The sequence below is a fragment of the Nelumbo nucifera genome, chromosome 6 (genome assembly GCF_055504915.1).
Source record: "Nelumbo nucifera cultivar China Antique chromosome 6, China Antique-T2T, whole genome shotgun sequence".
Classification (NCBI taxonomy): Eukaryota; Viridiplantae; Streptophyta; class Magnoliopsida; order Proteales; family Nelumbonaceae; genus Nelumbo; species Nelumbo nucifera.
In genome coordinates this window covers 28,498,643-28,525,182 of record NC_142654.1, presented here as the reverse complement: position 1 = coordinate 28,525,182, position 26,540 = coordinate 28,498,643, and the positions used below count along the sequence as shown (strand labels likewise).

Below are 26,540 nucleotides of genomic sequence, written 5' to 3'. Positions count from 1 at the left end.
ACTTATATTTTCCTAAAACCCAACTTTACCCTTCAGCATTAACTAACTCATTGACGCCCACTCGTCCTTTTCGGTGGAGAGAGAGAGCTATCCACTCCACGAGATTATGCCACATCATCCACGGCCCCACCTAAAATTCTTGAGGTCAACATGTCAACCTTTCTCAGCAAATTGTACCATCCAATATCTGACTTCTAGACAATCGATGATGAAGGGTGCACTCCAGTAATCGGATGGTCGAGTGGACGCTTCGTTGGTGGGTCCCACTACCATGCAGTGCAGATACATCACACGTACAGCAAATAGCGTATCTCAGGTGGACAAAATTGTCCAAAAAACTAGAGAATAATACAAATATGCGATACCTTTTAGCGAAAAATAAAAAAAATGCATTCCCCATGATGCCCTCGCAGGTTCCTTTATTTACCATTTTTACCTAGATACTGGCAAAGCTCGAAAACAAAACAAAGTGTTTCTTTTTGTGTTTATTGCGTTGTGTTGTCTTCCCTTCCCCCGGTGTAAAGTGCGACTCCGCGCTCGTATTTGGCGGTAAAAATTAAAATATAAAAGAAGCAAAAAAAAAAAAAAAAAAAGAAGAAGCAAAAAAAGAAAAAAAAAACAGAAGAAGCAAAAAAAAAAAAAAAAGAAAAAACGAGGCTTTGGAGGGTGGGTGATATGTCGGCTGGTGCGAAACCAGGGGCTTGTCTCTGCTTCGGCTCTCTTTGCTGTTTCTCCGATCGCCCTGGTAATCCTTAATTTGATTGTAAGTCCTTGATTTTCATGAAGGTTTCAGCTTCGTTCTTCAATCGAAGAGTTTGTGTTTGAGGGGAATTTTCCATTTCTTATTGAAAATTTTGTTTGATTTATGGTTTTTGAGCGGCAGATCTCAGGAAGGGTGGATCTTGCTTGTTTTGGGTTTTGTTAGATTATTTGGGCGTTGAGCCCTAATTCGGGTGTTGGAATTGGAGATTGGAGATCCCTTTTGTTTTGAATGGCTAGGGTTCTTATTTCTGCCGACTCTGAATCTGGCTTTGTGTCCTAAGGTTTGAGAGAGAAGATTTTGGTGATTTTAGCTCGTTTGTGTATGTTTGGATTCCCAAGGAGTGGCTCGGGGCGGATTTTTGAGTGTTGGTGAGGCGAATTCTTGTGAATTTTGCTGATTTAGGTTGGATCCGGGATAGCCGTTCGAAGAAGGATCTTAGGGGGTTTAGGATTGTATTCGATGGCCTCTCCTCCATTGCAGGTGGAGGATCAGACGGATGAGGACTTCTTCGACAAGCTTGTTGACGATGAGTTTGCTGTTACGCAATCTGGGTCTGATTTTCCCGAGGGCGATGATTCCGATGACGTGAAAGCATTTTCGAATCTGAGCATTGCTGAGGTCGGTACTGTATCAGGTCCCATTGGCGAAGCTGACGCGTCTGCTAACAAAGAGGTGAAGCATTCCGAAGATGTCATTGTGCCATCAGCAGATGCACCCGAAAAGGAAGTTGTGGTTGCGGAGGAGAACGTTTCCCTCGTATCTTCCAATTCATTTTCTTTTGATAACGCGATCTACTCAATTGATACTGTTACAGGGGCGAATGTTGCCTCAGATTCCACAACAAGCGAGAGCGGTGTATCCAGGGATACAAGTATTAAAGAAGTCCAATGGAGTTCGTTTAACTCTGATTTGGCTCAGCATAGTGACAGTGGGTTTGGGTCATACTCAGATTTCTTTACTGAGTTTGGGGACAGCTCAGTTGCTCCATTGGAGAAGGCAGAGGATAATCCTAAGGCTGCTTCCAACACTATATCTAACATTGCAGGAAATGTGGATGCCAATATGACGACTTCTTTCAGTTCTCTGCAGCAACAAGAGGATCAAGTGTATAGATCAGCCACGGAACAGACTACAGGTGGACAGGATATGTATAATAGCCAATATTGGGAAAATCTCTACCCTGGATGGAGATATGACCCAAATAATGGGGAATGGCATCAAGTGGAGGGTTATGATGCAACAAGTATCAATACACAGGGGAGTCTTGAAGGCTTTGCTCAGTCAACAGGTAATGAACTTGTTTCAGACAAAAGATCAGAGGTTTCTTATTTGCAACAAACAACTCAGTCTGTTGCAGGAACCATTGCTGAGGCCTGTACAATAGGTACCGTCTCAAGCTGGAATCAGGCCTCACAAATGAGCACTGAGTACCCATCACATATGGTATTTGATCCTCAGTACCCTGGTTGGTACTATGATACAATTGCCCAGGAATGGCACATGTTAGAATCTTATACTGCAGCTGCTCAGCCAACAGACACAACTCATTACCAGCAAAACCAAAATGAGAATCCTTTGGCAGGTGATCTTCACCCTGAGAAAGACCAGAACCAGTATGGTGAGTATGGGCAAGTTGAAAACTATGGATCACAAGTCCTTAGTGGTCAAGACCAAGTTGGGGACTGGGCTGGGTCTACAAGTAATTATGCTCAGAAAAATACAAATATATTTCAATCTGGGGCTGTCACTAAGAGCGAGTCTGCATTTGGTTTTACTGATAACCAGCAATCTAAAAATCTTTATGGTTCAAGTGGTCATGTAAATAACTATGTGGATAAAAAATTGGGGTTTATGCCAACTGGAACAGTTTCTTCATATGAGCAGTCAACTCACAACTATGATGGAAGTAATGGGTTTACTGGGTTTCAGAGCTTTGTTCCATCTGACAACTTCTCCCATCAGTTTAAACAGATGGAAGCAGAGAAGGGCCAACAGATCAATTCCTCGCATGATTACTATGGCAACCAGAAATCAGGAAATCTTTCACAGCAGCATTTTCATGCAGGCAATCAGCTTTCCTATGCCGCCAAAGAAGGGAGGTCATCTGCAGGCCGTCCTCCTCATGCCCTTGTTACTTTTGGTTTTGGTGGAAAACTCATTGTCATGAAAAATAACAGCTCTTTTGTCACCAATTCAGCTTTTGCAAGCCAGGTTAGTCTCTGAGCTCATATATTAATCTTTCCTTAAAAATCAAACCTTAAAATGTTTGCATTTTCAATTCATAAACTATGTTTATTTTGAAATTTTCCGACACCAAAAGTCTCAAATGTATGTTCATTTGTGTGAAGGACTCTGTAGGAGATTCAATTTCTATTCACAACTTGATGGAAGTTGTCATGGACAAAATTGATACAAGCAGCATGGGATTTGGTGCTTGTGATTATTTCCGTAGTCTGTGCCAACAGTCTTTTCCTGGACCATTGGTTGGTGGGAATGTTGGAAGTAAAGAATTGAATAAATGGATTGATGAGAGAATTGCAAACTGTGAGACCCCCCACATAGACTACAGAAAAGGCGAGCTTTTGAGATTGCTTTTCTCTTTATTGAAAATAGCTTGCCAGCATTATGGAAAACTCCGATCTCCTTTTGGCACTGACCCAACTTTGAAGGTATTGTATTTTGAATTTCCTCTGCTTGTCTTAGTCTTGTCTCAGTCAAGGTCCTTCTGTTGTTATCATATGTTTTTACCATCTATAAAATTCTGTAACAATCTTTTGGATATCTTTTTATTTTCTGAGTATGAGGCTATCATTATTGGATTGTTTTATTTTATAACTCTCTTTTAGTTTATTATTGATTTTGGTGTTTTAATATGGAAACAGAAAAGTGTACCTATTGCATTATTTAATAATGTTCCCTGTTGAGCTTTTAGACTACTAAGTGCAACCGTATAGCGTTCTAGTTATGGTACTCTGCGTTCTAGTTATGGTACTCTGATGCTTGAGTTATGGTTGTCTTGCTTGATTATGAAGTTAAGATTGTTAGTGTTTGACTTGACCTGATAAGTATCAGATCCAATATCATTTTTGCTTTTCGGTTTTACCACTTAGGATGGATAGTAATAGGTTTAAGGTGCAATTGCAAAATACATTGAATTTCACATGACAAGCATTGATTGTACTCTCAAAGAAACGACTTGCTTTTTTCCCATTTCAAAACTTTTTTTTTTTCCATCCAAGGTCCCGACTCCCTGAAAATGTCAGAAAAATTTTTATTTGTGACCTTTTTTGATGTGTAAAAGCACAGAGGTGGTGATGTACCAGGGCATTTAGGATGGATGAGGAATATGCCTTGTGGCGTGATAGCAACCAAAAAATGTCTTGTGGTGGGAATAGAGCTGTAAATGGATTGGAACCAAATTGGGATAGATTCAGAATCAATTCAATTATCTGAATCTTATATCCAGATTTGATTCAAAATCCAATTGACTCTGTTGAGTTGGGCCGATTTCAAGTTATTGGGCCCAGTCTTTTATTTTTATTTTTAAGTTGTTAAGTTAGGAAGTTATTGGGCTTTTGGCCCATTAGTTTATGTTATTTAAGTTGTGACTGTTCAGCTACTTAAAGTAGCCGCCCTACTAAGGGCATTCTTGTAATCTGCCATTCTTTTATTTTTAAGTATATAATCAAAGAGGGGTTGGCGGCCAGATTATTCAATTCTGGCTTCATCCCATTCTCTTTTCTTCTTCTCTCTCTTTCTCTCTTGCTTGCTGAAACCTTTGAGTGTCTTCTACTTTTCTTCACAAAGTATACATCAGAATTTGTTATCAGCTATTTCTACTGATTCCTTGCACTGACTCTTTACTTTGAACTAAAAATATTAAAACATACATAGTAATAGAGTTTGTCAATTCAACTATTTATATAAGCTTTGAGATGAAACCATTTTTCAGAGTCTGAGAGATTAGGAGATGGAGGTGGCAGCTCGCTTGATATATGGTCATTGTGCTAGATTTGAGATGTCTTCAACACTTCGAGCTTGTGCAATTTCACTACTCTTGTGTTGGACTGCATACACCAACACAGGGGTATATCAATACTCAACTAAGCCTTGTCCCAACTATATGGGCTTGGTTACGTGAATCCTGTTATGCCATTCTGCTCTGTTCAGTATCATAGCCATTGTTAAATTTTGAGACCTTAAATTATTTCTCATCACTTCAACTTATGCAGCTATGCCCTTGTTGCCCTTCTTCAACATGCAAAAGATTACTTCTTCTCATTGGTGCTGTAGATGGTCTTCTCCACACATGGGAGTGTGTCAGTATAGTCTGAAGTTCAGTTGCTAAACTTAGATCTGAGATTAGGGTAATAACTTTTCTCTGAATCTTAGATGCCTAAACTCATATCTGAAATATAAAGATGGAAAAAAAATGAAAATAAATACTTGGAGCTCAAACTCAGATCTTCAAGTAATCAAGGAGTTGGTTTCAAATCCTTGAATGATTAGCCATTGGTGTTGATTACTCGATCTTTGTATCCACTATGGTGCCATTTCTCTTAAACAGGTTAAAGCATGATCTCCTAAGTCTAAGATTTTGTTCAAGCCATTAAAGAGTACTGTAGTTCTCATAATCCACTTAATAATATTTTTTTTTTATCAACAACACTTTCATTAATTCATCAGTAGAAAATTTACAAGTGGAAGACAAACACACTTATCTTCCAAGAGTCACAAAGAGCTTCAAGAAAGGAAAAAAGAAAAAGACACTAACGTTACAGCTTAGCCCAAAACAATGAATCCCTTTCTGCCCCTTGTTTAGCTAAACCGTCAGCTAGGGAATTAGCCGATCTTTTAATCCAACATGTCTTCACTTCCATCTCCCGCACCAGCCACTTGAATTTCCTCCTCTCATTATTGTACTTCCATAAATCATTTTGATCTTTAGTCAGCCACCCTATCACCACCTCTGAATCCCCTTCAATTATGAGTTTTTTGATGTTCAATTCCTTAGCTTTCCAGACTCCTTCCATAACTGCAAAGATCTCAGCTCTAAGGGAGTCACCCACTCCAATTGGGCTTGAGAACATAGCAGAGATGACCCCATTTTCATCCCTAAAAACACCCTCGATCCCCGATTGTCCCGGGTTTCCCCTACTACACCCATCAAAGTTTAATTTCAAGAATCCACTAGGTGGGGGGGTCCAAGCCACACTCATTACTGACTTGGTCTGCGTGCAATTTGCAATTTCACCCCACTTCCTCAACATGTCATCCACAGTGTAATCTGTGAATAGTTCCAAAGATTTCAGCCACTGTACCGCCCTAATATGTATGATAGCCCTCAGATCTGCTGCTCCTTTCTGAGTTTCTGAGAATATCCTGGAGTTTCTTTCTTCCCACAGTGTCCAACATACTACAACCCTTAGTCCTCTCCACATTGTCCTTCCCCTTTTTATCCGCCACCTGAAAAAGGAAGGGGAGAAAAGGCCCTGCAAATCTGATGGGGGATTCCAGCTGCATCCAAATAAGGAGAAAGCCCAATCCCAAATTGACCTCGCGAAGTGGCAAGACACCAGTAGGTGAAAACCAGTCTCCCCATCTGCTTTACACAGAACACACCACTGAGGTGACAAGCAAGTATTGGGTCTCTTCTTTTGGAGTAGATTACCAGTGTTGATTCTTTCCAGATAGGCTTCCCAACAAAAACTACCAACCCTAGGGGGTATAGATCTGCACCAAACCTCACCAACAGGGAAAGGGGGAAGGGTAGGACTGGTGGACTGACTTAAGATTTTGAAGAACGAAGCACAAGAGAAAATGCCATTGGGGGCAGGTGTCCAAATTCTAGAATCCGCCATAGCGGGGTCTAAGACAACGTTATCAAGAAGTGCAATAAGGCTTGAAATACTGTCGAAGTCTGAGTCCCTCAAATCCCTTCTTATACCCAAGTTCCACCCAATCCCAGAAGTGGAAGAGGACGGGGTGGTGAAAGACGAAATCGACTCATTTTTCAAATCAGAAAGAGCATACAAAGACGGAAACTGATCCTTTAGAGGGGCGCTCCCCACCCAGGTTTGTTCCCAAAATTTTATGGAGTTACCGGAATTCAAGTCATACCTGATATTAGGGAAGAAAATTGGTAGCAGGTCATGAATGGCTTTCCAAGGAGAATTGCTTGTGGTCCTAGCTCTGATTCTAGCGTCCCATCCATTGTGCTCCAGCCCATGTATACTTGCCACTATTCTAGCCCATAGGTTCTCCTTCTCCATAGGAAACCTCCACAACCACTTCCCCAATAGAGTCATATTCCTTCTCCTAATACTCCCAAGCCCCAAACCACCACACGACTTACTCCTACACACTATCTCCCAACTAACTCTATGATCCCTCTTTCCCTCTCCCAGCTCCCACAGGAAATTTCTCATTAGCTTATCTAAACTGTTAGCAATCTTCACTGGGATTTTAAACACTGACATGAAAAAGATGGGTAAGTTAGCAAGCGTGGCCTTAATTAGTGTAATTCTCCCACCAAGAGAGAGGTAGTTCTTTTTCCAGGATACCAGTCTTTTTTCAAACCTTTCCATCATCGGGTTTCAAAAACTCTCTCTCTTGGGATTATCACCTAATGGCAACCCTAAGTAGTTCAAAGGCCACCCCGAAACTTCACACCCCAGCACTTCAGCACTCTCCCTGATCTCTCCCTCCTCCAAATTCACCCCCACTACACAGCTTTTCCCAAGGTTAACCTTCAAATTGGACATTTGCTCAAACAGTTGTATCACTGACTTTAAATCCACTTAATAATTATTTAAAAGCTAAAAATGTTAAATAATACCTCAAAACAATTTTAAATATATCGAAGCTTAGACATGAGCGCAAATAGACAATCATATGCACAAGGAATCTCGAGGTGTGAGGAATGTGGCTTATATTTTCAAGAGAGAGCCTCAAGGCATTTTTCTCTAAACCTCACCTGGAAGCAAGCCTGAAATCCTTGTTTGCCTTTTAAAACATTTTTACTTGTTCAAAGAGAAGAAGCATGCATATACAATGGTGTGGAGCTAGGGGAAGAAAATGGTGAAGATCCAATTCTGGGTAGCTTTGCTTTGGTAAAAGACTAAAAGCATGGTATTGAAAGAACAAGGCCACTACAAGAGGATGATGACAATGTTCTGGAAAAGGAGAAGGGAGAAGGAAGTGAAGGGGAGGAAGAAAAGGATTTGGATTCAGAGAAAGAAGAAATTCCAATAGATGAGACTCATTTTATTGAAAAATCGATTGATGTGGTGAAGATTGTAAATACAGGAATAGAAGTGGGCAAGACGTTGGGTATTCTTGTCTTGGGGGTAGAAGATTATACAAGAAAGATAAGGGGTGGGGTGGCAAGTTATTTTCTGGGCATAGTTGTAAGAAAGGGGTGCTCTCAAGGGGAGAGATGGTTTTTTTATCCCTCAGTCCTTACTTGTATATTTACTCTTTGTATCATACTTTTTTCCTAATATTAATGAAAGTTAACAGTTATTGATAAAAAAACGATTATACTAGAAAGATGTTCGGAGAGTTAGGAAACAATTATCCAGTGCCTGTGCAGGAGGATATTGTGGATACTTTTGAGTGTCCTTTACTGTTTGATGACGCTCATGTGCAGATAGATCTGAAGAAGTTGATACCGTAAAAATTACAGAGGTGGATGTTATGCTTTTTGAGAAAAATTCTGTCATGGAACTGGAAAGAATCAATGAAGAGCCTGATATCTCGAAGATCAGGAAGGATACTCTAGCAGTTAAAAGGTTTAGGAAACAGGAAAAACATAATGATATCTTGGTCTCAAAAGTTTTTGCTAGGTTGAAGGGTGATCTTCTTGGGGTTGGACGAAACTAGATGTCAAAATTCAAGAGAACATCAAAGAAGTAACAGTTTTGGAGGGCTTAGTTGTGTCTTGTTGGGGTGTTTTTTTTCTTCATTGATGCTCTGGGTCAAAGTAGTGAGGATGGCATTCAAGGGTGGAATTGGGTTGAAGTTTTAAATGTTTTCTCAGTATGTGTATGGGCATGGTTGTTTGTTTTGTGGTGTGGGATTGATTGATTTCTGAGTTTTTCATGTCCTGGAGATTTGGTATTCGATTTCTCAGGTTTGTTCCTTTTGGCTACTCTCTCTCTCTCTTGTGACTTCTGGTCACTCCCCTTGTATCTTCTCCTTTTTATTTCATTACCAAAAAAGCTTCTAATATTGCAGATCAATGTCGTCAGACTTGGACCATAATGGATTGTCAGACCATTTGAACCAGAAACCAGAAGCCAAAATGTTTTTTTTTTTTTATAGATAACTGAAAGTATTTCATTAATATAAACAAGCATATACATAGGATTACAACTGGGGTCTGGGTACCCCTAAAAACAGATGGAGCAAACAATGACCAATACAGTCACTCCCTGCCCTTCCCTTGCCCACAGAAGCCAAAATGGTTTTTCAGTTGCCCAGTTCTTAGAAGTGTTGACCTGGTCAAATATATCCAAAATACATGTATTAATAGGTATTTTAAGCTCTAGTATTTATTATTTTATGCTTATTTTGATGTAAACTAGTTTTAAAAGATAACCTCTAATATTTATTGGAAAAATCTATGCTGCCAGAAAGACATGATACTAGAAGAGCTTTGACCAATCAAAACCCCCTTGGATTTTGAAAAATACCACCTGGTCAAATATATCTGAAATACATGTATTGATAAGTATTTTAACCTCTAAGGCTCTAATATTTATTATTTTATGCTTATTTTTATGCAAACTAGTTTTAAAAGATAATCTCTAATATTTATGAGAAAATCTATGCTGCCAAAAAGACATGATACCAGAAGAGCTTTGACCAATCAAAACCCCCTCGAATTTTGAAAAATACCACATGATTGGTTACCACCTTTATGATACTGGTTGATAGGTTACTGCACTTATTGTTTTTGTTTTGTATGGGGTGCTTCTCTTTTGAGTATGGAAAGGCCATACCCAGAACACATTCATCCACTTTCTGGACACCTGCAGAAAATATGTGATAAAGCTTAAGTTTGATGGTTGTAGTAGCGGCAATCTGGGTCTCTCAGGCACTAGAGGGACATTTAGGGATTACAATGGATGCTTACTGGCTATATATTCAAGACCATTAGGACAAGGAAACTCAATAAGTGTGAAGCTATCAGCAGCATTGCAAGGTCTGAGTTTAGGCTATTTAGCTGAAGCAAATCATTATAGAAACATATAAATGGAAGGGGATTCAAAAGTGGTGATAAGATGGCTCAATAATGAGGAGCTGATCCTTTGCCAATACAAGAACATCTTAAAGGAGTTGCTAAAACGATAAAGGGTTATAAATGTATGGATTCAAAGATCAACCAATGGTTTGGCTGGTACTCTCACTAAACAAGGGGCAAATCCTTAGCAGTTATTCTGGGGAAAAGTGGAATAATCATGTGACAGTAAGAGTGAAACACAATATAATAATACAGGTGGCACCCTAGCTACCTTAAAAAGGGATGCTTCGCATTTGTGTAAGTACACCATTTTATATTTAATAAATTACTGTTGTTCATAAAAAAGGGCCACTGCCTAATGTTCATCCTAAGCTATCTGGGTTCTTGAGAGGAAGAGACTGGATATGGACCTAACCTTCGGCATTTTTTTTACACAAAGTAGCCTCTCTTGGATGAAGTTGCTGGTGATATGTCCTTGGTGTGGTCTTGTTGTCTGCATTAGTTAGTCCCCAGATATCTCTAAGATCCTTCTATGCTTGGTTAGGTTATTCTGTAACTTTATATGATTTTCTGCTCATTCATACTCTTTGAAACCTCCCCAAGTATTCCTAAGAATGACCAATAATTCAGTAAATGCTACATGTAAGATGGTTGTCAGTTCGAGATGTCTTTGCTGTCGTGTTTTTGAGGAAAATTAGATCTAGTCACTGACTGATCTTTGCTTGTTCAGTCCCTTATCTTATCCTCCTCTGCAAGAATACTTTATTTTATTTTTAATTGGCTAAAGGTAAGGTAAAATATTTTGAATCAGGAATAATGATACAAGAGAGTTCCCCAAAAAATATCTTTTGGGTCGGGACACCAGAGATTCCAATCCATTACAAACTCCAGAAATTCCCAGAATACAGCCTAGCCCCCAGTTGGGTAACCTGATGCCCCTTAACAGCCAAGATCCAAGGTAGAAGTTTTCCAAAAGCAAATGCAATTAGATCTTCTGAGTCTTTGGAAGTGCTGCAGAAAATTCTTTCGTTTCTCTCTGTCCATAAAGAACTGATTACAGCAGCCAGAATGGTTCCCCAGACACTTCTTGCTAGCTTTGACAGCCCCTGCAGCTCCCAGCATTTCAGCAGCTCCTTCACAGTGCTTGGCAAAGCCCAGATAACACCCAGTGCTGAAAGGAAATGGTTCCAGATCTTTGTTGAGGCAGAGCAGTGGAGGAACAGGTGGTCACTGTCTTCCAGATTTTGATCACATAGCACACATGACAAATCTTGGATCTGCACACCTCTTTTTAACAGATGGGTTTTAGTTAAACATCTGTCTAAGGATGCAACCCAAACCAAAGCATTAACCTTTGAAGGGGCTATAGGATTCCAAACTTCAGCATCAGGGGAATCTTCTGGACTGTGGTTAGACAGATGCCTAACAAAAGATTTGATAGAAAATTGGCCATCTGGATTCCAACTCCAAGCCCAGCTATCCTCTATAAGTCGATCCAGGGGTTGAATGGTGATCAGCTCCAGAAGTTCAGTGAAGTTTTCAATTTCCCAATCTTGAAAGTTCCTTCTGAAAGAAGGGAACCGGATTACAGAGCTGCCATTAACCTCATAACACTCTGAGATGAAAGCATCTTGGGGATCTGCAATTTGGAATAGTTGTGGGAACTGATCTGAAAGAGGAGATTCCCCACACCATGGGTCCTTCCTAAAAAGGCAGCCTATCCCCTTTCCCCAGCCTGGGTCTCAATCCTCGGCTGAATACAGGAAGAATGTCCATGATTTTTTTCCAAACTGAACAGCCTAATGAGCTGAAAGAAGAACTAGTAATCCAATCCCCACTGTCTGTATTATATTTGGCTGCCATTAGAATCCTCCACCATCCATTCCTTTCCTTTCCAAACCTCCAGATCCATTTCCCAAGAAGAGCAGTATTGAAAATCCTTACTCTTCTGATACCCAATCCTCCTTTATCTTTCGGTAAGCACACCTGATCCCAGCTTACCAAATGAACTTTCTTTTTCTACTCCCACCCCCTCGACAGAAATTCCCTCTGCAATTTCTCAATTCTTTGGGCTATTTTCCCCGGGATAAGAAAGAGGGAAGGATAAAAAGCTGGGAGGTTAGTCGGAGAGCTTTTTTAGAAGTAATCCTGCCTCCCAGTGATAACTACTTAGCCTTCCAAGAAGCCAATTTCTTTTCCAATCGCTCCAGAACTGGCTCCCAAATCAAAGCCGAAGTACATTTAGCTCCTAAAGGGAGACCCAAGTACTTAGTTGGCAAGTGCCCCACTTGACAAGCTGGCCTTGCTGCTAACACTTCAATATTTTCCACCTTGCCCACCGGAAGCAATCTGCTTTTGCTCCAATTTACCTTTAAGCCTGACACTACCTCAAACCAACTGACCACCCCAGCCACAATCTCAATTTGATCCTCCTTTGCTTCCACAAAACATAAAGTGTCATCCGCAAGCTGTAAAACCTGTACCCTCACCCTCCCTGGAGTCACCTTAAAGCCTTTCCATAAACCCTCCCCCCACTAGCTTGATGAAAATAGTGAGGATTTCTGTTACACATATGAATAACAGGGGGAAAGAGGGCCACCCTGATGGAGTCCCGTAGAGCTTTTGAAGAAACCCACTGATTGACCATTAAACAGAATTGAAAACTTAGGTGAGGTAATGCAGACTTTTATCCAATTCCTCCATTTCTGACCATAGTTCATTCTCTCTAGAACAAAGTCCAAGCATCTCCAGTTAACATTGTCACAGGATTTTTCCAAATCAAGCTTACTGATCAAACCCGGAGAGCCCTTTCCTTAGAATCAATTACTTCATTTGCCACCAAAACACTCAACATTTGGCGCCCTGGCACAAAAGCAAACTGATTATGAGAAACCACATCAGCAGGAACCTTTTTCATCCTCTCAGCTAAAACTTTGGCTAGGATTTTGTAGAAGCTGTTCAGTAAGCTTATGGGCCTGAAATCCTTAATATTTGTTGCTCCTTCAATTTTCAGAATCAGGGAAATGAGTGTAGCATTCAGGCTCCTTTCCAGAGATGCATTTCTATTAAACTCTTGAAAAACCTGCATCATATCAGTCTTTATCACATCCCAACAGCTTCTATAAATAAATTGGTAAGCCCATCTGGACCTTGGGACTTCCCTATGTCCAAGTTTTTTTATTAATTGCCAAATTTCCTTTTCTGAGAAAGGAACCTCTAAAAAACTTTTCTGCATTTCAGAGATTCTTTTGAAGTTTAAACCCAATGGCAATGGTCTTCTTTTCCACTTTTCTTTAAACAAGCCTGAGAAGAAATCAATTACCAATTTCTTAACCCCCGTGTTTCTTCACTTAATCCCTCATGTTCTATCCTTTCAATTGTGTTTATTCTAGATCTTGCCTTTGCCATTTTATGAAAGAAACTGGAATTTTTACCCCCTGCCTTCAGCCATTTCACCTTAGCCCTTTGTCTCCAGTCTTCACTTCAACTAATCTCTATAAGCTAATTTATCCAAGAGCAATTTGGCAAGAATACTTTCTTATCAAGAGCTCTCTTATGGATTTTATTACATGATCTGTGATCTTATTTTGCATTTCTACTTTCTTTTTAATAGGAAAATGATAGCCCAGAATCAGCAGTGGCTAAGCTTTTTGCATCCGCTAAAAGAAATAATGCCCAATTAAGTGGGTATGGAGTCCATACTCACTGTTTACAGAACTTGCCTTCTGAAGGACAGATACGGGTAAGCCATGATTCTTATATGCACTTCCTTATATTATTTCCTATGGGAAACCTTCAGTTAATAATGTTGATCGCATATTCTAGGCAACTGCGGTTGAGGTACAGAATCTTCTTGTTTCTGGTAAAACAAAAGAGGCTCTCCAATGTGCACAAGAAGGTCAGTTGTGGGGACCTGCACTTGTTCTTGCAGCACAACTTGGCGACCAGGTTATATGCAACATATTTTACCTTTTCCTTTCCAGTCTTATGTTCAGAATGATTTGTCGGTAATTTATCTGGAGAATATGTGTAGTTTCTCGACCTCTTCTTTTGTCTATTTTAATCTTGTTTTGTTTCTTTTCTGAATTACTGCAGTCTTATGTTGATACTGTGAAAAAAATGGCACACCACCAGTTAGTAGCAGGATCGCCCTTACGGACATTATGCCTGCTAATTGCAGGCCAACCGGCCGATGTATTTTCCGCAGACAGTACAAGTGGTGTTCCACCTGGTGTTGGGCATATATCACAACAGCCTGCTCAGGTTTCTAATGTAGCCAGTTTCTACTGATTCACAGGCACTGTGTAGTTTCAATCATGTGCTATATGTATCATAATGGTTGTTGTGCAGGAAGAGGAAGTGCATTAGCCTTGTGTATATTCCTGATTATGCATTTTGCCCCTTGATCTAATTCTTATACTGATGCATTATAAAAATCATAAAAAATTCCTTGAACTATTGTCTTAAGTTAGCTCATCTAGTTTTTTTTTTTTTTGCATGGATAACAGATTGGATCCAATTGTATGCTAGATGACTGGGAAGAAAATTTGGCCATCATAACTGCGAACCGAACAAAAGGTGATGAGCTTGTAATTATTCATCTTGGAGATTGCCTGTGGAAAGAGAGAGGCGAGGTACATCTTGCAAATTGTTTACTCAGTTAAATTTACCTCCTAATGCAAAAGATGTCTTTGTCTTTTGTGTATAAATGTCCTCACAGAAGTTTTGGTACAGATTACTGCTGCACACATATGCTACTTGGTTGCTGAAGCAAACTTTGAGTCATATTCTGACAGTGCAAGATTGTGTCTTATTGGTGCGGACCACTGGAATTTCCCTCGAACCTATGCTAGTCCTGAGGCTATTCAGGTCTTGTATGCTCCTCTTTCACTCTCATATTGTTCCTACTATTTGAAAGCCAGGAACATTTTTCTTATTCATTCTGGAGTTCATCATTATTAAGTTCAATACTTCTAGTACTTATATCTGGAGATTAAGGATAATGTTTGAGGCTGTTACTTCCCTTAAGTAATTAGAAGATAAAGGAGGTGTTTTTAAGGAGTAGAGAGTTGGACACAATATTTCATAGTAACTGTTAAAATGAAGTTCATAGTAGATGAACATTGTATTACAATTGTGTATACATATATCTGAATAGACATAGTATTGTTCTTCGTGCAGCACATGATACCTTTCCCATTCTATCTTCAAGTTTGCTCTTTTGTTATGCTCCCTTCCTAGATCAGTTTATTGTATATAGACATTGTTTTGCAATCGTGCATGCATCTTTATCTCAAAATACATTGTATTGCCCTTCTAGCCATAGTTGTCAAGGTGTCTATAGGTGATCCTGGGTGACAGTAGGGCACAGTAAGAATTTTATAATATAAAAACTAAACTTTGGTTGGTTCTCTAGATTTATATATCAATCAGCATACATATTAACTGAAAAAATAGCAATGTTAGTCTAAAAGCTTTTTTACTCTTTTTGTATGGTTGTATATTAGTACTAGCTCATGGGCCAGATGCAATTGTTGAAATAGCTGAATTAATAGAAATCTATACTTTACCTATTTCAAAAAAAAAAAAAAAACTCTCAAAACATGGGAAGAAAATGTGCATTTTCATTGATGGAGAGGGCTACCGTTCAGTCTATGGCGTAAGCTAGTGTTGGAGAAAATAGCTGTTGCCCTGGGTGGAGTGCTCCTCTCATATAAGAAATTGGATTTGAAAGCCATTGGGTTGAGGATAGCAGGTGTGAAGTCAGAAGCCATCCCTCTCTCGTTCGAAATACTGGTCGTAGGTCTTTGGAGCAAGGTTTGGGTTGCGTCAGAATTGGAAGCGACACTATGAGTGGGAGGTCGGAGGTTGAAGATGATGGTGATGTGGCCGGTTGGGTGACATGTGGAGGTGAAAGAGAAACTACAAGCGTTTATAAGCAGGCAAGTGGAGGAGAAGATCATTGGGGAAGACAAAGAGTCAACGGCTTGGGCGCGTAGGTTTCAAAAAGGGGGGAATGTGAAGTGGGAGATTTCTCCTTTAGGCTCCGTTTGGTTTGTGGGATGGGGATGGGAAAAAGGGAATATTCCCAAAATATTCCTTTTTCTCTCATTTGTTTCAAGGGAAACAGGGGATGGGATGAGAAAAAAAGTGGGATGCGAGATCCCAAAGTTGTGTAATCGGGGTCACACCAAAACCGTGGACCCCAGTGGAAAAACTTGAGAAAACTCGAGTTTCATCTTCATCCTCATCGCTGCTGGTAATCGCCACCACCGCTGCTGGTAATCGCCTTTGCCCTTCTCGTTGCTGCCGCCACCACTGCCACCGCCGCTGTTGGTAATCGCCGCTACAGGCCAGCAAGAGAAGCTAGCTTCTTTGCAAACTCAAGGTTGCTCTTCTCTTCCTCGTAAAACCTAACATTCTCAAGGAGTAGAACACCTCCTTTTGGGATTGCAGCCACCGGCTTCTCTACTTCCTCACCGATACAATCATTGGCCATCTCACGATTCCAGTTTTGTGAGATTGCAGCCATCTCACCGGTACAGTCTAGGATTGTAGCCACCGGCTTCTGGGATTGCCCTTCTCATTGCTCCTTCTGGGATTGCATCCATCTCTTGACTTCCTCTGCCACCATGGTAAAACCCAGATCGGAGGAATTTACCGATTCCAGTTTCGCACGAGGTAACACTGTTGATGACGATCCTCACCAAGGCATTCACTGGAGATGAGGGTGGATTGAACCTCCAAGATCTTTGTTTTGTGTTGGGTAATTTTCCTACTATTTTCCATGTAAAACCAAACAATGAAAAGTTAAATTTTTACACTTTCCCATCCCATCCCATCTTTTCCCATCCCACCCAAATCTTCCCACAAACCAAACGAAGCCTTAAGGAAATACTAAATAAAGGAACAGGTGTAATGGGGGGGCGGGCCCACAAGGGAACGAGACAAAAGATTGGTTGACATCAGTCGAACCAGTGGGTCAACTCGGGCCCTACCAGTTTTGTAGGAAGGAAAGTAAAGCAATCACGTGAGCCGGTTGGATGAACCTCTGATAGAAAATTCTCAAGGTCTATCATCGTCTTCAACCCTATCGAGACCGTCTGAAACTTAGGAGGGAAGAAATCTGAAATGGAATCAGCGGCAAAGAATGGTTGTTGAGCACCCTAGGAAAAGAATTGATTTCCTGGAAGAAAGTGATTCCGATTGGAGTAGCTCAAAGGAGTTCGAGCTTTCGAGTTCGAATGTGAACTCCTGCGGTGAAAGTGAGCAAGAACAAGGAAGAAATGCAGTTCAGGAGTTAGAAGATCTTAACTTGGAAGCTTTTTTCAACCTCAGTCTTGGCATCCATGGTCCACAAGTACAGCCAAGTATACAACCTGTTTCAGTGCAAGTTCGATGAAGTAGAGTGGATGACATGCATCCAAGGGGGAAGGATTCAGACCAAAGTCAGAAACAACTACAAGGGATGACCATGATAATGAGAGAGTCGAGCCAAGAGACGAGCATAGATTCACCGAATAAGTTTTCAGATTCAGGCCAGTCCCACATGATTCAGCCAGACGGTGACCAACCTACAACACTCTTCTGTTCAGGTTTGAGGAATGTTGTTATTTGAGCCAATATTGAGTCCTACTTCCTCCCTAGGTTTACAAGGTAACCAAGGTAACTGTGTGAATTTGCTTTTGGTTACTAGTGATGTTAGTGATGTCTCTACTAATGCTATAGCAGGAAGCCATTGTCAAAGAGAGCCCAAGGTTGGTGAAGGTACACAAGATGGAGAGGCAAGAAGTGTAGCTTTAGGGGGGGGGGGTAGGAGAGAATGGTGTTTTAGGGGAAATAAAGAAGAAACTATTGGGAAAAGAGGGCAGAAGCAGGTGGAGCAGATGAGGTAGAGGTGTCGAGTCTAGGGGAGGGTGAATTTAACGAGGAAGTTCCATTGTCGAAATGGGCAAAGAGGATGGGCTTAAAAATATCCAAGTTGGGTTTGGATAAGACTCAAAAGAAGAATGAGGTTGATTGGGGAAGAATATGTAAGAGGAAGGGTAGAGAGGTGGAAAAACTTAGAGATGGGTGGGGAAAGAGGGGATGATAAAAAAAAAAGGGTGAAGGAAGGGGAGAAGGGTGGAAGGAAAGGTAGAAAGTAAAAAAGGTAAGGTAGGGGCTAAGCAATGTGGTGCCGAAATGAAGATTATAAGTTGGAATGTAAGAGGATTAGGGAGAGCAGCAAAAAGAAGGCTTATAAAAGAAGTATAAGGAGAGAAAAGCCAGATGTAGTGCTGCTACAAGAATTAAAGGCACAAAAGATTGATAGGAGGTGTGTAAGAAGTGCTTGGTGAGGTAGAGGCATTGGATGGACCATGGCTCCATCTTGTGGTGCATCAGGAGGGATAGCTACCCTATGGAATGAGGAGACAGTGGAATGTGTAGAGGATTTAATAGGAAGATTCTCAGTGTCTGTGAAATTGCGAAGTGTAAACGACAATTTTAGTTGGGTGCTAACAAATGTATATGTGCCTAACTCGTACAGGGAATGGAATGAGATGTGGGAAGAGTTGGCAGATGTGAGAGGACTATGGCAAGGCCCGTGGTGCTTGGGGGGTGATTTTAATGTGATAAGACATGTTGCTGAATCGAATAATCCAAGGCAAAGGTGACTACCAGCATGAGGAGATTCAATAGTTTTATAGAAACTTTTGAGTTAAAGAAAATTGGAATTGGACAAAGTAGGTACACTTGGACTAATTGCCAAGAGAATCTATTATGCTCAAAATTGGATGGATTTTTTGTTTCTCAAGACTGGGAGGAACATTGGATTAATTTGGTAGGTAGAATATTACCCAGAATCACCTCGGATCATTGGCCGATATGTCTTGAACAAGGGACAAAAGGAGAGGGTCTGAAGCCCTTTAGATTTGAGAACATGTGGCTTATAGTCCCAAAGTTTGTGCAAAAAATCAAGGAGTGGTGGGAGGAAGATGATCCTTAGGTGGGAAGGGCTTAGATTCCATAGGAAGCTTTGGAACCTAAAATTGAAAATCAAGGAGTGGAATCTTAATAAGTTTGGGAGATTAGAAGAGAGGAAGGTAAATTTGATAAGTAAAATTGAAGAAATAAATAAGGAGTCAGGGTCGGTGGAAGTAGGGGATAAGGAAGAGAGATTTGAGTTGAGAAGAGAGTTAGAAACTACACTCCTAAGAGAAGAAATGATGTGAAGCAAAAATCAAGTGTGCATTGGATCAAATAAGGGGACGGGAACACAAAATACTTTCACATGATTGTGAATGGAAGGAAAAGGAAGAATCTGATATCTCTATTAGAATTGGAGGATGACACAATAACTAATCAGGATGAAATTGCAAAGGCCTTGGTGAATCATTTTAAATCGATTTTTAGGAGTCCTCTATTAGGAAGATGGAAGTTAGAAGGATTAGATTGGCCAGTTTTAGAAGATACCATAAACAGGAACTTGGACAGAGAATTTGAGGTGGATGAGGTAAAGGAAGCAATTTTTTCTATGGGTCGCTCTAAAGCACCAGGGTTCAATGGATTCTCTATGGCTTTCTACCAAGACTGTTGGAAGTGGATTAAGGGCGATCTTATGCAAGTCTTTGAGGAATTTTATCACAGTGGGATTGTTAGCAGGGGGTAAATGCTACTTTTATCACGCTGGTTCCAAAGAATCTGGTGCTTTCCATCCCAAAGATTTCAGGCCAATCAGCTTGATAACAAGTTAGTACAAAATCCTAGCCAAGATTCTCTCTCTTCAGTTAAAAAAGGCCCTCCCGTCAATCATCTCTCAATTCCAAGGGGCTTTCGTCCAAGATAGACAAATTTCAGACCAAATACTCACAGCCAATGAATGTGTGAGGATTTCAAGAAATCTGGTAAGAAGGGCATTGTGTGCAAGTTGGATCTAGAGAAAACCTACGATTTTGTGGATTGGGAGTTCCTGATTGAAGCATTGAGACAATGCTGATTTGGAGTAAGATGGTGCAAATGGATTAAGGGTTGTCTAAAATCCTGCCACTTCTCAGTTCTAGTAAGTGGTGTAGTCAAGGACTTCTTTGGTGCCCAAAGAGGAGTGAGAGGATCCGCTTTCTCGCTTCCTTTTCACCATTCTAGCAAAGGTGCTTGGTAGACTGATTTCGAGGGTAGATAAGAGGGGTCTTTTAAAGGAGTGGAGAATAGGATGGGAGAGAGTGGCGTAACTCACCTACAATTTGTGGATGACATTATTATCTTTTGTGAGAGTGGAGGCGAGTTAAATGCAAGAAACCTAAAGATGCTCGTGAATCTATTTGAAAAAGTGACAAATATAGAGGTGAACCTCAATAAAAGTGTGGCGGCAAGGATCAAATGAGCTCAAGAGGAGATTAACTTGTGGATTGGGGAGCTAGGCTGCTTATGGAGTGACTGGCTGCCGAGGTATCTAGGTCTTCCTCTTGGGGCAAATCCTAGAAATCTAGAGTTTTGGAATCCGGTAGTGGAAAGGTTTGAAAGGAAGTTGACGGGGTGGAAGAGGAACTACATTTCTTTGGGGGGTAGGATTACTGTCATTAAGTCTACCTTAGCAAATCTTCCAGTGTATTACCTCTCAGTGTTCTGCATGCCTCAAGCTATTGGAAAGAAATTGGAGAGGATAATGAGGGATTTCTTGTGGGAAGTGGGTGATAAGAAGAGTTTGGAGGCTTGGGATTATTAGGGAGATCAAAGGAAAGGAATAAGGCTTTACTAGGGAAATGGTTATGGAGTTTTCCTTGCGAGACGGATAGGTTGTGACACAAAATTGTGGCTGGCGTATACTGGCTCTCAGAGAATGGTTGGGATGCTGGAGTATCTTGTAGGGCTTCTAGCGCATCACCATGGAAAGCGATTCACAAACTCCTTCCACTACTACTAAGTTATGTCAGGTTTGATCTCAATTCAGGTAACAAAATTAATTTTTGAGAAGATGTGTGGGCGGGTAACTCTCCTTTGGAGACACTGTTCCCCTCAATTTATGCCCTTTCCTCCCTTGAGAACAAACCGGTTGTTGATTTCTTAATCCCCTCTCCCTCCCAGTCTGGTTTTGCTTGGAATCTAGGGCTTCGTAGAAATGTGAAGGATTCTGAGATGGACTTGGTGTTTTCTCTCCTTCAGCTACTAGATGGGGTGTTTCTTGATACCTCCAAACAAGATACTAGGCTTTAGACTCCTCACCCCTCTGGAGCCTTCAGTTGTGCTTCCTTCTTTAAAACCTTGTCCACTCCTGCTCAACCTGTGGTTTTGCTTCCAGTCCAAGAAGTTTGGTGTCGCCCTATTCCCCCGAAAGTGAGTGCTTTTTGTTGGGAAGTCTACCATGGTGCAATTAACACCTGTGATCTGATGCAGAGGAAGAGGCCTGGCTGGTGCCTTTCACCTAATTGGTGTTGTTTATGCAAGTCAAATGGCAAAACTGTTTTTCATATTTTTGTCTCCTGTCCTGTTGTTGGTTGTATTTGGGACTGGTTTTTCTCTCTCTTTGGATGCAGGTGGGATACCCTGATGAGTTTGGAAAGGCTATTTGACGACTCCACTTTCAGATGGCCAAAAAGAAGAGGTAGAATGCTATGGGGATGCACCCTGGCAGCAGTGCTTTGGGTGATATGGGAGGTGAGAAATCTGAGAATTTTTTAAGAAAGGAAAAGATGCAAGGAAGTGCTGATAGAAGGGAACATGATAAAGGTGACTTTGTGGATAAAATCTGTGGGATTGTTCTCAGATTTTACTGTGGATGATATCTTAAGAGATTGGAGGACAGTAGCTTCCTCTTCATCAACTAAAAAGGACTTAAGAGAGTGGGATCCCCCTGATTCTAGCTTCCTCAAATTAAACTTTGATGGAAGTAGTTTTGGAAACCTAGGAATGTCTGGAATTGGAGGGGTGATAAGAAATGACAAAGGGACTGTGGTGGGGTTGTTCTCAGGCCCTATTGGAAGGGGAGACTCCACTACAGCTGAACTAAAGGCATGGTTTTTGGTATACAAAAGGCTATGGGAGTGAGAAAGCTGGTCGTGGAAGGCAATTCCAAAGTGGTCATAAGCTGGTTAAAGCAAAATGAAAAGATTCCCCGACTCTATAGAAATGAAATTAAGAAGTTTAAATGCTTTTCCAAGGACATGCAGTTGTAAATACAGTGGACTCCAAGAGCGGAAAATGGCTTTGCAGATCAGCTAGCAAAACAGGGGGTTAACAGGAAACATTGTTTCTGGGCTCAGTTGTAAGGCTAGAAAGTTAAAAGTAGATAGTTGGCAAACTCTAATTTCTAGTGGGTAGCTGAGGCTACTCATTTCTGTAATCTTTCTGAATTTTTTAATGAACAATCTTTGTAAGGTCACCAAGGGGCTTGAAGTTTAGAAGACTTAGGTTGTTCTGGTGGTCAAGGAATTAATTGGAGCTTTTGTGGACATCCTTCTGTATTTGTAGTTCCTTTTTCGAAAAGAGGGTTTCTTGTATATTTGCATATCTTGTTTGGGTACTTTCCTTTTGCTTGGGCTGCAAAATCCTGTTTGCTTATTTCTTTTATAAAACTTTCTTTGATTTTATTATCAAAAAATAGCTATAAACAAGGATTTTGTTTTTTTTTTTATCACTTTAAATTGTATTGGCATGGACCAGAGACCATGCTCCTTGGATATACACTTTAAATTGAGCTCACCACACTTAAACCAGTGAGTTGGGGCATCTGACCTGTTTTAAAGGATAATACCCTTCCTGTAGATGTCCTAACTCAATTCCTGAAAAAAAAACCAAGTATTTCGGGCATTCAAAATGTGCAGGGGTGGGGGTTTAGGAATGTATAGGTCTTGGTGTATCTCCCCTTTTTGTATAGCAGCTTGTTATACTTGTTTTGGTTTTTTTCATTGAAATTATACTTTACCTTCTCTCAAACATGAGAGCCTGTGCATTGGAAATATACAAAAAAACCTGACTAATCTCTCAAAAAAAGGTCCAGCTTGCAAAAAAGAAATAAGCTGGACACCATGAAAAGCTTTTTGTACACTCAACCAGGAACACAAAAAGCCTATAAGAAAGAAAGAAAATAGAGAAAATAGAGAGAGAATACTTGGGATCACTCACGGGGTGCCTAGAATCACACTAGGGTATGGGAATCACAAATTATAATTAACATAATCTCAAAAAAAAAAAAAAACTCAATAAACTTCATTGATCTTTGTGTAAAACACCCATACATATTTATAGATCATAGACTTCAGAATCCTAGGGCTCAAAAACTGTAGACTCATAACAACCCTAGTAGGACTCAAACTGAACTGCCATTATCCTTTTCAATTCAAAGAAAGACTTAATAACTCTTGAACTGCTTATTAAATGACTCTAAAACTTTAGACATAAACAAACTTTAACTAGACAAATCAGGCCCTATCATTGGAACCTGCAGAACAATTGTAACCAATTCAGCTCAGATCCCAATTACATCATTGTGCCATATCAGGACCTATTGTAAAGCCTTCTTACTTCTAGAAAACTCTTTAAGTGTGCTGATTGATTCCTATCAGTTATGCTTCCTGTCCTCTATGTGCATTGTTTTGTCAGATGCCAGTGAATATTTTGGGTGGGTACTTATTAAGAGAATATAACTTCTGATCTATTAAATTTGGACAGAGGACAGAACTATACGAGTATTCAAAGGTGCTTGGAAATTCACAGTCTGTTCTGCTACCATTTCAGCCATATAAGCTTATCTATGCCCATATGCTGGCTGAAGTGGGGAAAGTTTCAGATGCATTGAAGTAAGTAGATGTATTTTATCTCTTTCCTTCATGGTTTTTGCATTAATGCCATTAGTTCTCTTATCATTCTGTCTTGGCAGGTATTGCCAAGCAATATTGAAGTCATTGAAAACTGGCCGAGCTCCTGAAGTGGATAGTTGGAGACAATTAGTATCATCTCTTGAGGAGCGCATTAAAACCCATCAGCAGGTATCCTTCTTGAGTCAAGTTCAAACATACTAATGTCTTCACTCAGCCATTTGTATTGATTCAAGTGTATGTTACATACCCAGGGTGGATACGGCACAAACTTGGCTCCTGCAAAACTTGTGGGTAAATTGCTCCCTTTCATTGATAGATCCATTCATCGCATGATTGGGGCCCCACCACCACCAGCCCAGTCAACAAGCCAGAGCAGCTTTCAGAGTAATGAGCATGATAGCCACCCACTAGGTCCTAGAGTAGCCAACAGTCAGTCAACAATGGCCATGTCATCATTAATGCCCTCAGCATCAATGGAGCCTATAAGCGAATGGGCAGGTGATGGCAATAGAATGATAATGCATAATAGAAGCATTTCAGAGCCAGACTTTGGTAGAAGTCCAAGACAGGTTTGTTACTTGCAAATAAATGAAATCTTTGTTTCTGAGGGTGATTACATCATCAGGTATTTTTATGAACTTAAGTCTTGCTGATATTGTATAGGGTCAGGTCAATCAATCAAAGGAAGCAGCCGCCTCTGATGCACAAAGCAAAGCATCGGTCTCAGGTGCACCATCTCGCTTTGGACGTTTTGGATCACAGATCCTACAGAAGACCATGGGCTGGGTCTCAAGATCCCGCCCTGATCGACAGGTAATTTCTCAAATTACTACTTCTGTGATAACTTCTTTCTAAAGAAAATAAAATAAAGAAAATGAAGATTCTTTCGCTTCCAAAAAGCTATTTGGATGCCAGGAACTTTTTGATGAAGTAATACTAAGAACCGAGTATTACACAGGGTTGGCCTTTATTTTTGACCTATAGAGCCAATGACCAAAAAATAGTGTTATACAGAATTTTAAGAATTGATACATTTTTTTTTTCCTCTTGACAATTGAATGCAAATTGGATGTGTTTTCTCGAGCAAATCATACCACTTTCATTTTCCTACATTTCCTGTGCAACAAACTCTCCATGATATTTGTTGCTTAATTTTTTGAGTTTCTGCTGTCTTCCTTCTAAAGGCAAAATTGGGTGAAAAGAATAAATTCTATTATGATGAGAAGCTTAAGCGGTGGGTAGAGGAAGGCACTGAACCTCCATCTGAAGAAGCAGCTTTACCACCCCCACCACCAACTTCTGTCTTCCAGAATGGGATGTCAGATTACAACATAAGAGATGCATTCAAGAGTGAAAGCTTGCCAGCTGATGAAATGCCAGAAACCAAAAGCCCAACTCCCTTAGAACGGAGTCCAGGGATCCCACCCATCCCACCCAGCTCTAACCAATTTTCAGCTCGTGGGCGTATGGGTGTTCGATCAAGGTAAGGGCATTTGAAATTTCTTCTATCATTCTTCTTTGTTAATATACCCTTTCTTTTTCCACTTATGATTCTCATTCAGCCATTTTTAGAACTGAGGTAACCTTGCCAGGAATGGCACTCTGAACTATGTTTTCCTATATCGTATTTTGAGGCTTGCAATTAACGGGAACCTCTGGACTGTGATCTCTGCAGGTACGTTGACACCTTCAACAAGAGTGGTGCCTCCACAGCCAAATTCCAGTCACCATCTGTTCCAGCTGCAAAACCAGGTGGTGCAAGTGCCAAGTTTTTTATCCCCACTCCTGTAGCTTCAGGAGAACAGACAATAGATACAATAGACAAGAGCACACCAGAGGCTGTTATAGCTGAAGATGATCCTTCAACATCTGTTATTAATGATTCGTCAATCTCATCTTTACCATCATCATCTGGATTGTCCATGCAACGGTTCCCAAGCATGGGTAGCATTTCTCCTATGGTAAACAAGGGAATGGGGATGATGGGAAATGGAAATGGGTCCCTTTCTCAACTTTCACGGCGTACAGCATCCTGGAGTGGAAGCTTCAATGATACATTTAATGTGCCCAGGATGGCTGAAATAAAACCTCCAGGAGAGGCATTGAGAATGCCACGATCATCATTGGTGCCTAGTGATCCAACATCAATGCATCAGCCGGTGAATGGCAACAGTTTTGGAGATGATCTTCATGAAGTGGAACTGTGAGCCAGCATAAAAAACTTGTGATTCTCCAATTTTGCTTCTCATGACGACCATTGCATCAATCAGCACTTAACCCCCATCCTCTACCCCAAGAGCTAGGAGGCGGCAGTGGATTTTGATTCCCTGCAGGGAACATAAGTATGGAATTATGTTTGATCAAATGCACTTGCAACAGTTTCCTACTACGTCGGGGTTATAATGTTTCAGGAGGCCCTCCCTATGTATGGAGGGAGCTAGTGTCCTTTTTCCAAAGCAAAAGGACGTCTAGGCACTATTGTACAGTTCATTTGTTGATTTATTTGACAGAACTCCGATAATTGTTGAGGTAGTCCTCGAGGAAGATGGAAGAGAGTCTAAGAATAGCAACCCCCCTCCGATTTCTCGTGGAGTGAAAGAAAAATAAGATGTTCCTCCTGTCCTTTTGGTTTTGCATTTCTTTTTTTTCATATATATATATATATATGACAATGAAGTATGTTGATTAATAGAGGGAATTTAGACCATAGAAAGCCCAGAATTTGATTCTTCCA

At 40.6% G+C, this 26,540-nt stretch overlaps 1 protein-coding gene across 2 annotated transcripts; it reads left to right on the top strand.

The window, feature by feature from the left end:
* The first annotated feature begins 603 nt into the window (after positions 1–603).
* LOC104598519 (protein transport protein SEC16B homolog) lies at positions 604–26,540 on the top strand. Of its 2 annotated transcripts, XM_010260627.3 has the most exons (14): positions 628–763; positions 884–2,974; positions 3,112–3,432; positions 13,624–13,752; positions 13,836–13,958; positions 14,106–14,273; positions 14,519–14,644; positions 14,745–14,879; positions 23,658–23,785; positions 23,866–23,974; positions 24,058–24,375; positions 24,470–24,619; positions 24,991–25,289; positions 25,482–26,540. In XM_010260627.3, the coding sequence occupies exons 2-14, from the start codon at positions 1,223–1,225 to the stop codon at positions 26,011–26,013; spliced, it is 4,290 nt and encodes a 1,429-aa protein (XP_010258929.1). In that variant the 5' UTR covers positions 628–763; positions 884–1,222; the 3' UTR covers positions 26,014–26,540. The 2 variants fall into 2 exon arrangements, with proteins under 2 accessions (XP_010258928.1, XP_010258929.1); XM_010260626.3 differs by having other exon boundaries at positions 604–2,974.